The sequence below is a fragment of the Amphiura filiformis genome, chromosome 12, assembly GCF_039555335.1.
Source record: "Amphiura filiformis chromosome 12, Afil_fr2py, whole genome shotgun sequence".
Taxonomy (NCBI): Eukaryota; Metazoa; Echinodermata; class Ophiuroidea; order Amphilepidida; family Amphiuridae; genus Amphiura; species Amphiura filiformis.
Window position 1 is genome coordinate 24,961,929 of NC_092639.1, and position 14,257 is coordinate 24,976,185.

At 36.1% G+C, this 14,257-nt stretch overlaps 1 protein-coding gene across 1 annotated transcript in view; it reads left to right on the plus strand.

The window, feature by feature from the left end:
• The window catches only part of LOC140166723 (E3 ubiquitin-protein ligase rnf213-alpha-like), a 123,215-nt gene that overhangs the window by 2,615 nt on the left and 106,343 nt on the right, over nt 1–14,257 (plus strand). Inside the window, exons 2-10 of the mRNA XM_072190221.1 lie at nt 2,898–3,136; nt 4,788–4,870; nt 5,273–5,406; nt 8,186–8,278; nt 9,811–10,002; nt 10,612–10,775; nt 11,297–11,525; nt 12,753–12,923; nt 13,919–14,094. Of these exons, the coding sequence (XP_072046322.1) occupies nt 2,898–3,136; nt 4,788–4,870; nt 5,273–5,406; nt 8,186–8,278; nt 9,811–10,002; nt 10,612–10,775; nt 11,297–11,525; nt 12,753–12,923; nt 13,919–14,094 (1,481 nt within the window). The remainder of the gene's footprint in view (nt 1–2,897; nt 3,137–4,787; nt 4,871–5,272; nt 5,407–8,185; nt 8,279–9,810; nt 10,003–10,611; nt 10,776–11,296; nt 11,526–12,752; nt 12,924–13,918; nt 14,095–14,257) is intronic.

The window sequence follows — 14,257 nt, forward strand, 5'->3', positions numbered from 1 at the left end:
TCGGAATGATTCCATCAAAAATTATCCAAGATAAACAATAGTGTCCATAATTGCATGGTTGTTCCAAAATCGTAAACTCGATTCACAGAGAAGAGTATCATTGCTCAGGTATAGCGATAGGTGTAGTTTTCTTGAGGTTGACAACTGTAATGACCATTTCATATGAGCCTATACATGCTATATAACCTTTTTCAGTTGCCAATATTCCTTATTATGCAAAATAGAGACCTAAACGCAACATGACGCAACTACTTCAACAGTTAATACATTAGAAGTGGGCATAAAGAACTATTGATGGTCTAATCACTTTAATGATTTTACGAATCTATGTTTATTCAATTTGTGTAACAAACATTTTAAATCTTTATAATTCAAGAAGGTGGTTACGGATGATTTGAACTAAACACCTGGATCGTGATATGATGGGTATTTCTATAGAAATTTTACATAAAGCTGAGTCGGACTATTTTTGCACTCGCACCTAAAATTTAGTACGATCATTATATTAGTGTATTGTCCGCATCATGAGTAATTGATCAATTTGTAAAGAGCAACTTATTTCAATAACACTCCATTCGTGAAAAATAATGGAGCGGTAAAACAATAGCGCGACGTCATAGGTGTGTATTAAGTCGGTTAAAGCAATATTATAACATTTTCAAACAAAATAGATTAGCATTTCTTTGCCATAAAATGTTAGCTTTACTGTCAGATATATCCCTTTTATTTTTGAGCCGAACAACTACGGCAAAGCAAAGAAAATTGAATTTACTACCAGCGCACATGTCGCCAATACGCACTACCACTCCTTCGGTCATGTTGTGGTACGACCCTTTGTTAATGTACATCACCGTCACGCACGCCCATACATACTGTGTGTTATGAACATCGTGTATGCGTTAAACTAACAATTCCATCGTAATAATAAAGGGCTGAATCAGCCTTTTATTCAAAATCTCTGATTTTGACAAAACTACAGCACCTAGAGTCTTGATTTTTGCAGGCTATATTGGTTTAATAAAGTACAATTTAATCGTGTAAAAAAATGAATTAAAAAAATTCAGTGAGGGCGTCTTCCTCAGCAAATGTTATAATAATATGGCTTTAATGGCGCGATTAGAGCGTGAGTGGGTAAGAATGGCTTACGCCCGCTCCGCGCTCAGCCATTCTTACCCACTCACGTTCTAATCCTTGGCCATTATCCTATACATATTCGTAATATTAATAATGAATATGTAAATATTTCAAAGGTCAAATTACCAAAGTAGGTGTGTTTTACCTAGATATGACGGTAACTCATTTAACACCATAGAATATATATTTATCTTTAATATACTTATACAACAAATGTCCTGAACCAAATCAACGCATATTCCTGGGTGACCTCCTCGACCTATTTTGGTTGGGGTTAGGCCGCGGATTGTTGTAGTTACTAGTTTTTCTACATCTAGTCTTGTGGCCTGTAATGTACTGCATTTTAGGTGCAAAATATCCTTGGTTGAACCAGGGAACTTCTATTATTATCGGGAATTGCCTGTCACACATGATCGCACACAAGGTCGTAGGCAATTGGTCGGACCTCATCTGCCCAGAACATATTGACCCAGGTCAGCATACCGCCATACCTTCCCGACAAGTCCGTAGAAGAGTGGATCCACACACTATGTACACAAATATACATTTGGCCACATTTTATTATACGATAAATACTGAATTTATTAAACATGGTAACAAATATTCTCTAGCAAATCGGTTATAGATGGAACTGGTAGGCATATTATAAATTCGGGATATTAAATATCTTCCTGACCAGCCAGATCTGCGCATGGTCAAAGACGAGGATCAGACCGACGCAAACTGGCTTAGTCTCCACATCGGCTAGTTTGGTTCCGCCCCTCCACAGGGAGCGTAACCTGTGTAGGAGACTCGGTCGGACCTCATCTCTCCCCATCGATTGAAAAATTGTGATCTATAATCCCCGACATTGCTCTTATGAACTCACATCCACCTGGTTGAACTTAATTTGTAAGACCTCATGGCTCTGTTTTGTTACCTACTTTGTCGGAATCTGTGTTAGTTGGGAAAGGGGGGGGGGGACAAAGGTAGATTGACATCCCCGCCCTAATTATACAGGCTTTAAGAGACATAATACAAACTAATTTGCATTATTCAATAGAGGTGTTCTTGGTGTCATTCAATACACACAAGTATTGTTTACCACCTTCATTTAAATCTAATATGCATAAACTTGCATAATAATTTATGCTGATCGTGTAAAATATGTAAAAGTCAAAATTAGAGCCCTCTCTAATTTGATCACTTCATAATGTACTTTGATGCATTTTAAGTTTGTTGAAATGTCCAAAAAAATCAAATAATGTGGCCAGTGTTTCTAAATATGAACATGTACTTCTCTTGTTCAAAATTTATTGACCTAACCAAGATTATCTTGACCTGTCCAGATTATCTTGACCTGTCCAGATTATCTTGACCTGTCCAGATTATCTTGACCTGTCCAGATTATCTTGACCTGTCCAGATTATCTTGACCTGTCCACATTACTTGATATGATCGACAGTTGACCAGACTTTGAACAAAAGAAATACAATAGATAATGGAACAAAAGAAGAGGGCTAGACGTATATATATGGTTAGTTGCAAAAGGCAGCTCATTGCAAAAGAAGAAAATCATGTTTTAAATCTTGTGGTTTTCCAAGTAAAGTGTTCAATACGTGCCGAAACGCCGTGTCAGACAAAGGTCTTTGAACATGGTCCAAGTCGGCAAAAACATCTAAATCCAGCGATGCCGATGTAGCAACCTTGTCTTCACTTATAAGATACCATATACCTACAATTTCATTAAGAAACCTCAAAATGTTTTATCTTTATCTTTATAGGTGCATGGTGGTACTACTTCAAATGACATCTTCAGGAAGATTGAAAAAGCACAAAAAATAGCCATAAAGAACAAAAGAGATCATGGAGTAGACACAGTGTTGTTCTTTGATGAAGCTAACACTACCGAAGCCATAGGACTTATCAAAGAGATCATGTGTGATGGTAGGGTCAAAGGTCGGCCTATAGATATGGCTGATGGAGCCCTGAAGGTAATAGCTGCCTGCAATCCATACAGAAGGTAAGCATTCTGATAGAATTATTGATTTAGACTGGTAGAACTTGGATTCCTGTGGAGAGAAAGTTATACCCGCATGTGAAGTATGGGCGGTATATTGTTATCCTGTGGTTTCTTCTCCTCCTCCTTCATCAAACACATCATTCTGTCAAGACAAGCGCTATAACTACAAAGGCCCCAGGGCCCATATGTGGTACACTTATGGGCCCTACCTAAGTTCCGTTTGCTCATCTTGGCCCCAGAAGTCAAATGTCATGGGCCCCAGGGGCCAAAATATAAAAATACAAAGCATGCCATTTCTCATCAAATAAAGCTGCCTCAGGGCCCTGAGTTGGTAGACTGATAGCTCCAGGGGTACTCAATATTTACAATTATACATGAGCCCCATATGTCATATATTATGGGCCACAGGGCCCCAAATGTTAAAATAAGGGGCAACAGATTGACAAGGCTAGTTCTAAAACTACAAGGGCACTAAGGCTCATATGTGGCAAATGTATGAGCCCTAAATTTTTCAAGGCTAGGGGCCCCAGAGGCCCAAACTAAGGGCTGGCCATTTCTCAGCAAATAAAGTAGCTACACCGTTCAGATTTGGTACACTATAATAGGTCTTCAGCATTATATTGTTATATGTATATATGAGCCCCATGTGTCACATAATATGGGCCCTAGGGCCCCAGGGCCCCAAATGCTAAAACATAGGGCTGGCTGTTACTCTGTAAATAAAGCAGCTACAATGGCAAGATTGAGTCGACTGATAGCATATGAGAATTATACTTCAACATACTAGTATGTACATGAGCCCCATAAGTCAAATATTATGGGCCCCATGGCCCCAAATGTTAAAACAAAGGGCCAGCCTTTTCTCATCAAATAAAGCAGCATCAGGGCTCAGAGTTTGTACACAGATTGCACCTGAGAATTATATTGTTATATGTACATATGAGCTCCATATGTCACATAATATGGGCCCCAGGGCCCCAAACACTAAAACATAGGGCCGGCCGTTTCTCAGTAAATAAAGCAGCTACAGTGCCCAGCTTGAGTCTACTTATAGCACTTGAGAATTATACTTCAACATAATATATTATGTACATGGGCCTCATAAGTCAAATATTATGGGCCCAGGGCCCCAAATGTTAAAACAAAGGGCTGGCTGTTTCTCATCAAATAAAGCAGCTTCGGGGCTCAGAGAGTTTGTACAGAGATTGCACCTGAGAATTATATTGTTACTAACACCCATCCCATACACGTAGGACTAAACAGACAGATCCACACAGAGAATAGCGTATTATAATTCAGATGATAATTGGAAATACCTGTGTGAAGAGAGGGGCCCTGGGTCGGATGACTTAACAAACAAACTTCTTCATGCCAGGACAGAACTACACCCACCCACTGAGTTTGAGCCCCGTACAACCTACACGGCCTCACATTAGCAGTCACAGACAAATCTACGGACTAGAGACAGATCTACAGAGAATAGTGTATTATTATAATAGATATGTACATATGAGCCCCATATGTAGCATAGTATGTTTACAGAGTATGTTAACATACTCTTTACCAATGTCTTAAAGGTATCTGATGTTTGAAGTACAAAATTTCTGATTTGGCGAATCATTGATTTTTATTTTACCATGAAATGTTTCAGACACACAGAGGCAATGATTGACAGATTAAAGGCTGCTGGACTTGGGTATCATGTTACTGCTGAGGACACACAAGAGAAATTTGGTAAGCTTGTAAGACCTAAAGAACTGGAAAACAAAATCACATACATGTAGAAAAGTATATTTGTGTCTCATCAACTTTGATAAAAGGTTTTGTGTTGGCTGTAGCATATTGCCTGTGAAAATAAATTTGATAGCATATTTTGTTCATTTGGTACATGTAACTCATATCAGAGATGATGCTAAAGATAATTCTAGGGATGATCATGATCATTATCATGATGCTTATAGTGATTAGTATGAGGATCATGGATGATGCATGTGACTATAAGAACTATAACTGATGACATTCATTGCCCAGGCAACTCATAAAACCTAGACCGCTTTTATGTACCGTATTGGTTCTACTATTATGCATGAATTACATTTTTTATGTTTGTTATTTGTAATTTTTCTTGAATTGCAGGTACAATTCCATTACGCGAGTTGGTGTACCGTGTTCAAGCTCTGCCACCAAGCATGCTACCTTTAGTATGGGACTTTGGACAGCTTAATGCAGAGATTGAAGCCAAATATATTCGGCAAATTGTCCAGAGATATGTAAATACATCTGATTCTGATTTCAAAAAGAGTAATGTTCCTTTTAACTTTGAGCCAAACAAATGAGGTAAAACAAAGAAAATCAATATTTATTTCCAGCGCCAATGTGTGCACTCCGTCGATCCTGACTGAGGTTATGTCCTTAGATGTGTTATGACCATCCCATATTACATGTATGTACAGTGTTATGAACATTGTATCGACGCAAAGCATGAAGCTTATGGCACCCATTTTGAACAAGATGGAAATTTAACTTACACTACAATTTTAATGTGTACAAAGGTACGTGGTATGAGGCCAAAATAAGAAAAAAGAGCTCTCAGGTGAATCCTATTGCAACCAAATGCAATTACAACCATTATTATGTTTTGATGAATCCAAGTGTGTGAATATATTGGATCCAAAACATAATATTCACTCAGTCGTGAGCACACTCAAATGCTGCTGTGTGTGCATGAAAGCAAATATGTGCATGACAACCAATGCACGAAACTCTCTGTGGCCAAGCATGCATACTAATTAGTTTGTCACATTCCCCGGTTTGAAAAGCTCTTAATTTCTTTATTTTAACATGAAAATATATGACACTCTCTAGTTATCAGGCTGGAGATCATGCATATTTCATGCAGCCTGCCAAACCACTGAACATGCATATTGCAAATCATGAAGTAGATCAAAGATTATTTGTATGAAAAAGTAGCATGTGTTTTGAACTAACAAATATCAGTAAAAAATCGGGAAAAAACACCATTATGATAATCCATTTTTCATTTGTAATCTAAATAAGACAATCTTAAAAATCACAAATATGAAAGATAAAATATTTTTGTACACCACTATCATGACAACCGGGAGGTAGACAGTTATCAGCAAAGATGAAACAAGCTTTGAAAATATTCGGTCTTTCTTCATTTTATTTACTTTTTACGGCCTGATGAACTGAAACATTTACCGCACTGCCCACTACTTGCACAGTGCATGGTGTCATGCAAAGTTTATTGTGCACACCAGCTCGGTATTACTGCTTGGGCGCGGTTGACCAGAATTCGCATATTTTCCATCATTTTTAAAGAACAATTTCAACAAGAAATGTAAATAACACATACCTATAAATGTACCAAACGAAGGATAATTATGTGAACTACATGACATGATTTTAAAAAAGTACAGAATTTGGTCAAACAAAGAGGAGATTGTGGTTCGAGAATCGCCTTGTTTGATTAAAATCGCAGATTCTGTCACAAAATATTGCACCTAAAGCCTTAGTTTTTGCAGAGTATATCAGTTTATTATGGTGCTGTGTAAAAATCACAATTTTGAAAAACATTGAGCAAATATTGCAACAGTGCTTTAAATCCCCCAAATAATTATTACTTGCATTAGTTTTTGAAACTAAAGTTGGGGCACCAATACTAAGTATGCATTGCCAACCTCAGTGAAAAAAAACCCACATTTGTGATTATAAAATTGTGTAAATCAACAAATAACAAATCACAAGCAGATCAGCTCAATGTTCTGTGTTCACGCACTCTGGACTCTTATTATCCGGCCACTTTGCTGAAGCTGTCTTGGGCCATGTGACTTTCTGCCCTCAAAAGGCCAAGAAGTGTGCAAAAGTGGGAGAAAATATTGAGTTACCAAATATTATTTGTTATCAGCTCAAATAAAAAATTCCTTTAAAAGGAATAGGGTGAGCAAATGAATTGTCAAGATAAAGGTGTAGTTCCATATTGATATTGCAGTATTACTTCGATTTTCACTTGTCATCATTAGCAGAGGAGTGAAATTTTGATTGAAAGAATTAAACTAGGAAGGTTGGTGTTGGAAGTTATCTAAATGACGAAGAGACCAAGGAGAGCAATCAAATTAGGACAACAAAATAAAAAAATAAAAAAACCTACACCATAGGACTGTGCGGTAAAACATGTACCAGCAGGCTACTTTTTAGTCACCCCACCTTTGTAGGACTACACAACAAAAAAGCCCTCCACCATAGGACTTTATGGTAAAATATATAAAAGGAGTGGGCCAATTAAACATTGAATCACCACTCATGACTTGAGGTCAAAACCATTATGTAAATAAGATAATGGCCACTAATATGGGCTCACAGACATGAGTTCATTATTATGTAAATGAGATGTTCAATGTTTGCATGCAATCTCAAAAACGGTCATGTTGACATAAATTAGTTGACTGTGTGCGAGGTTGACAAATAAATCCGGTGTGTGAATAGTTGATTCGGTGACCGACTATCAGCGGGCACTGTAAATTAATCTGTTTACGCCCTTGTGGTACCTTGCGCCCAACGTTACGTAAAAACTGGCAATCATGCTAACAAACAAAGAAATGAAAATAATCTGTTGCAACTTTCGGATTTGCATACAAGTAATTCTAGTTCTACAACAACAGGTTTTATTATTTCTTTTAATACAAACCCGTTGCTGCCTAAAATGACTTTATAGCACTGATTAGATATCAAAATGAAGTAATAATTACAAATTTTCATGAACACTATCGCCTCTGCAATTTCCCGAATATATAGACAGCACAAATATTTTCAGCAACGCTGTGACCAATATGTATGTCAAAATCCAGCGCAAAGGGCGAGAAACGCAGAGCGTTTCTCGCCCAAAAACACATAATTGTGTAATATCCCATTAGGCTTAGATTAATACCAACCTTAATATTATCTGCACTGACAGCAAAAAAACAAACATGTACTACTGCAATCAATTTATTGCTACTGACCACGTTTGTTTTTTATTATTTTCCATAGGTGAACACTGAAAGATTGGATGCCTCTAATGATCAGGCAAATATTATCACCGATGTCCTGTCTGCTTCTCAGCAATTCATGAGAGACCAAGAGGTAGGCATTTGGGGTGCTAAATATTCATACATGAGAAATCTCTGATTTTTGTAGATTTCAGTAGATTTTCAGACCTTGTATGGGGCTAATACTATTTTTTTATTATTATTATTATATAATATGAAGCTTTTTCTATGCGTTTTGAGTACCAAAGTATCAAGCTAAACATGCTGGTGCCATTTGGAATCCAGTCGTTTAGTGCAATCATTTTCATCAGGTTTCCCGGCGGTACAAAACAACAAACTGCGTAACTCAATCTATTACGCCTGCTTTGGTCTATCCGCGCGCGAGGTATGCCGCGTAACGCCTACGAGTTGGGAGCGACAAGCAAAATGTACGTGCCCGTTCAGTATCAAAATTATCTTGCACGGTGTTACCGTGCAGTATTAAAAATTTGTGGTATAGCTAAAAGCTTTGTATTATATAATAATAGATATTAATTATTAAAATTTTTACATATTATAATAAGAAAATCAAACAAATAATATCAGCAAAATGACAATGCCAAAAACAGATACGGACGTCATCCAAGTATAAACTATGGATCTGTGATCAACTAGCTAACTAATCGCAGATCAAACCCCTCACCCGGAGTTCCTGCCTAAATAGGAACAGCAGACAAGGATGACCTCCGTATCTGAATTTGCCAATGCACTTGTTGCCAACACATATAACATAGTTGATATATTTTGAGCAAGCACTGGTAATGTCATTATGATAATTAAATAAAACATTTTCAAAATATTCCTAAAATACTCAAATGAGTATATCAAACCATCATCATCAAAAAGATCATTAATAAAAATAAAGCCAGCATCAATCCAGTCTCTATAGAAAAGTGTTTTCTTGTTGATTTGATTGTAGTAGTCGGAAAATACAGGAAAGGTGTCAATAACATTCTTGCATACAGTGTTGATTTGGTTGAAACTACAATTGCAATTAAACACATTCATACCCATACCAAACTTATTGACATAATAAAGTGGAATGTTTTTCCAGCAAGCAATACTAGAATTATGTAATTTCTTGATCCAAGACATCTTTAAAGCATTGAAAAACATCTCAACCTGAAAAATGTTTATACCACCTCTTTCATAATCTGCAATAATGGTGTTCCGCTTCACACCTTACACTCTATTCCAAATAAATTTTAAAAACATTGTGTTGAGTTTTTTTATAACTGTCTCAGGAAGGTCAAGAACTGGAGCAATGTATGAAAGTTGCAAAGCTAACAATGTTTTCGCGATCAAGTTTCTAGTTTCAAGTTTAATGGCTAATATTAATGGTTAGGGTGCAGATGGTTGGTCAGTTGGCTGCCTGGATGGAAGCAAAATCATTAATCCACACATTGCAAAGCGAACGGGCAACCGTGTTGCTGAGCCACCAGTATCATCTGCGGTAAACAGAAGATCGTCACAACAACAATAGTGTTGAGAAGTCTGCTAGACTTTGAAACGTCCACAGTGAGTACTACTTTATGGGATTATTATTATCATATCATTAAGCCACACAATTAACTGTTTTTCTTGCAGAATGAATGCAGCTTTGTCAGTTTACGAGATGTAGAGAGATGTCTAGAGGTGCTTGTGTGGTTCTATGATCATATGGACATGCTGAGACCACTGTTGAAGGCTAAAGCTGAAGAAATTAGGAAGAGGGATGAAGATGATTTTCAATCGGAGGATGAAGAGGAAGCAATAATTTTTGAGGATGTGAATGAAGGGGTTTGTAAATTTTTTCCTTGCACAATATGGTATGAGGTGTATGTAAATGTAGATGGTTGATATGATGGTAAATGGTGCATATCGGATCACTTTGCAATCTGATTTACAACTTCAGTGTATGTAACAGCTATTGATGAACTTCAGAGTTGGTAGAGTATTAGAGTTGGCATCAAGGTGTCTGCTTATACTGGTAAATATTAATACACTCTGTTACATTTTTTGTCAAAAATGTGATTAATGTACTCAACTACCCAAACAACAACCAATGAATGTAGCAGAACATCATGTAGGCATGTCCAGAAACCATTAACCGGCTACCCGAGGACTTGAGTGACTGAAATGTGCCATAAATAGTCTGATTTTGGATGATTTTTCAGAAAAGATCAACCCCCTTGGACATACCACTGAATGTGAAAATGCTATGCAGCTGTAGTATTGTGCCAATTCATCTGCATATTGATGAATATTAACAACATCATTTGCACATTATTCTTTGTTGATCCATTGGGAATTTAACCAATTTTAAATTAAGGTGCATTTTGTCTAGTATCAGCTGCATACACCTTTCTTTCACAATAACAAAATTATGTGTATTCTTCATTCTGTCAGGGACTAGATGATCTGACCATGTCACTAGTGTTGGCTATTGGTGTATGCTATCATGCATGCTTACAAGAGGGAAGACAAGACTACAGGGAGAATGTAGCTGAAGCATTTGATGATCCATGTGAATTGCCTGATGGAGCAGATCAGGTACTAGAAGAAATTACAAGGTGAGACCCCTTTATCTATTAGACATCTGATTGTATTCATGAAACATTCCTGGGGAAAAAAGAAAGGAAATGGTAATGTTCATGAAAATGTTCAAAATATCAATTAACATGAGTGGCATCTATTTTGAATTTTCATGTTTGGAAAAGGAGGGTTCCATCCAAATCACAAACATTTTATACCAAGAAGTTCTTGTACTATAAGGTAAATTTGGATTTCAACACAACACTCACAGTTTGATTCCTTATAGTTTGGAAAATGCTTGCCCCATCCCAAATGGGTGGTAGTTGGAATGCAAATTTAACCACTGAGTTTAGACTTTGGTGGTATCATTTGATGTTTCCAACAGAGTCATCAATTCTTGGGAATTCTTGAGGATATGTGAAACTAAAGTCAAAACTTAATGTGTTGAATATGTTCCTCTGACAAACACCATATTGTTTTGTGAACTTAAGAATAGTGAATGGGACTCTGAATTTGAACTCATTTTAATGTTAATTTGGCATATATTCTTTTCTTTTAGGTGCCAAGATGTCTTTCTGGACCAAGTAATGAATCTTGATGCCAACATAGCCCGTAATGCAGCACTCAGAGAGAATGTATTCATGATGGTGATATGTATAGAGCTACGTATACCACTGTTTCTAGTAGGGAAGCCAGGCAGCTCCAAGTCCTTGGCTAAAACCATTGTAGCAGATGCAATGCAAGGAGAAGCAGCAAGATCTTCAGATCTCTTCAAACACTTGAAACAGGTTAGAAATATTATAAAAAAAGATTTGCAATATTGTTACACATCCATCTTTAGTGATTAGCCAAAGTGGAAGTAGGGAAAGATATATGTGCCCTAGGATGGCTACAATTGATTGACTTAAGGGCTGGGGTATGAATGTTTGGACAGTATTTATTTTGGGACATTAGAGCACATCAGACATATCGAATTGCATTCTGAATCGAAGAATGTCATTCTGATATCAAATAATTTTGATTTTTGAAATTAGCAATTTAATACACATTTTATGGCAAATCATTAAAATTGATATTTTTGATATTTAACAGTACTTGAAGTAAACTTTATAAATCTGATGATTTATACTTAAAGTGTATGTAGGTGGGATGAAAACCGACGATCAATTGAAAATTTTGACCTTTAATATTGAAGATATGGATTTTTTTTCCAAAAACACCAAAAAAAAATTAGGTCTTTTTGGGAAAAAAAAAACATATCTTCAATATGAAAGGTCAAAATTTTCAATTGACCGTCGGCTTTTCCTCCCTGCTACATACACTTTAAAATATATCATTAGATTTATATAATTACTTCGGTGAAAAATATCAAATTTTTATAATTTGTCATAAAATTTGTATTATATTGTGATTTTTAAAAATGAAAATTATTTGATATCAGAAAGACATGCTTCAGTATTCAGAATGCAATTCGATAGGTCTGAGGTGCTCTCATGTCCCAAAAAAATACTGTCGAAACGCAATAATAACGCCATTTTGGATCCCTTAAATTACACAGACACTTTACTTTCATCCAAGTGAATGTACATTCAGGCCTTGTTTTCGGTGATATAGAAATGCATTGAGAAGATATGGGTACTACCACTCAGGCATTAGGTAATCATGTTGCTTTCTTGTGTATGTCAACAATAAGAACCTTTTTGTTCTAGATAGGGATTCAGAAATTGATTTAACCACAGAGGTATAAAGTAAAATCAACACAAATTCACCATAAAATATGTTACATGTGCTTGGAAAAAACATTAAAAGTACTTTAAAAAGGTTGTAATCAAGCTTAAAAATTAAATGGGTATGCATGAAAACATGCCATTTGGAACTTTGTCCTCATGAGATTGAGAGGCTCTAGTGCCCCATAATTTACTCATGAAAATTGTATTTAAAGATTTAATTTAAATTACAATGCTTAATTGTTTTATATTATTTTTTTAAATCAAATTCCTTGTCTTCATTGTCAGGTTCATATGTCATCCTACCAGTGCAGTCCATTGTCAACTCCAGATGGTATTGTAGCTATCTTCAGACAATGTAGCAAGTTCCAGGAAGGCAAAGATCTTGACAAGTTTGTGTCTGTTGTGGTACTAGATGAGGTTGGTCTGGCAGAAGATTCACCCAGGATGCCATTGAAAGTAAGACAATGATATGAACAGAAAACAAAATCAATGGTTGAATGAAAGAAGGTTGTAAGTGCTTATATACACTTGCAACTTTCTAGCCTGCATTCAACCCAAAGTTTCGGTGACAAATGTTTCTTTGTTATATAAAAAATGTAAATATTATAGTATTGCAATTTTATCTACAGTAGACTGCTGGGTAGCTCTCTTTTTATTTGGTCAAAGATAAAGATTTTCTCATTAAAATTAAAAAGTACAACTTCCACAAAATGGAAGTAAACACTGTAGATGTACTGCAGATGTACTTGTTGATGAAAACTAGTTGAAGAGAAGTAAAAGACAAGAAAGTGAAAATACTTCGGAAAATCTGTTGTTCAATCTCAAAGTGTCTCCTCAGAGGCACACCCAAAATAAGAAGTTATTCTTTATCTGTTAAATGGTAAGAAACAAAGAACAGTTTACCAAACCAAAGTATTACAATAACACAAATAACCAAACTTGAATGCTGCAGCTTAAATGCAATAACCGATCAATGTCTAACTTGGTATTATGATAGTATATAGTGGCCTGAAGTGTTGTATAGTTTTGTGTCATGTTATTTGCATACTTATGAATATTAATGAGCTTATTTGTATATTGCATATTATTTGTATTTACAAACCTCTGTTACGAACCACATAATTCTAGTTAGAATTGGAAAGAGTGAAATAATGGTTTTTAAATCAAGAAGAAATGGGAGGAAATATTAAAAAGTTGTATTTTATCAGTTTCAAGTGAAAGAAAAAGTATCAAGAAATCACAAATTCAGGGCTTGGATGAATGTGTCTCCCCTTAATTTACTCGGCAATATCTAGATTAACAGAGATCAGCTCCTCCCATGTATTGCAATTATAATTGGGTAAATGAACCATGTGAGTGCTTTAATTTAGATGTGGTTTTGAAGGGTGTTTACCTCTGACTGTCCCTATCCATCATGGTTCTTCAGTTCTTGTATTTTCATTATACAATAGACTCTGCATCCACTATTGGAGACTGGGTCAGAGGAAGATGAAGATGAACCTGTACTACACAAGAAAGTTGCCTTCATTGGATTATCTAATTGGGCATTGGATCCAGCCAAGATGAATAGAGGTGTCTTGGTATCCAGGGAAGAACCCAATTTGAAAGAGCTGGAAGAAACAGCTAGGTAGGGATAAGACCACTCTTTTTTCAAAAAATTCTTAAAACATGTGTAAGTGCTATACAGTACTTTTCAGTTATATTCATGAAAATGGTGCAGAACAGATTCTCCCATATATAGCTGTAAACATACAGTATTCAATAACTTATTCGGCTCAAGTCCCAACCAC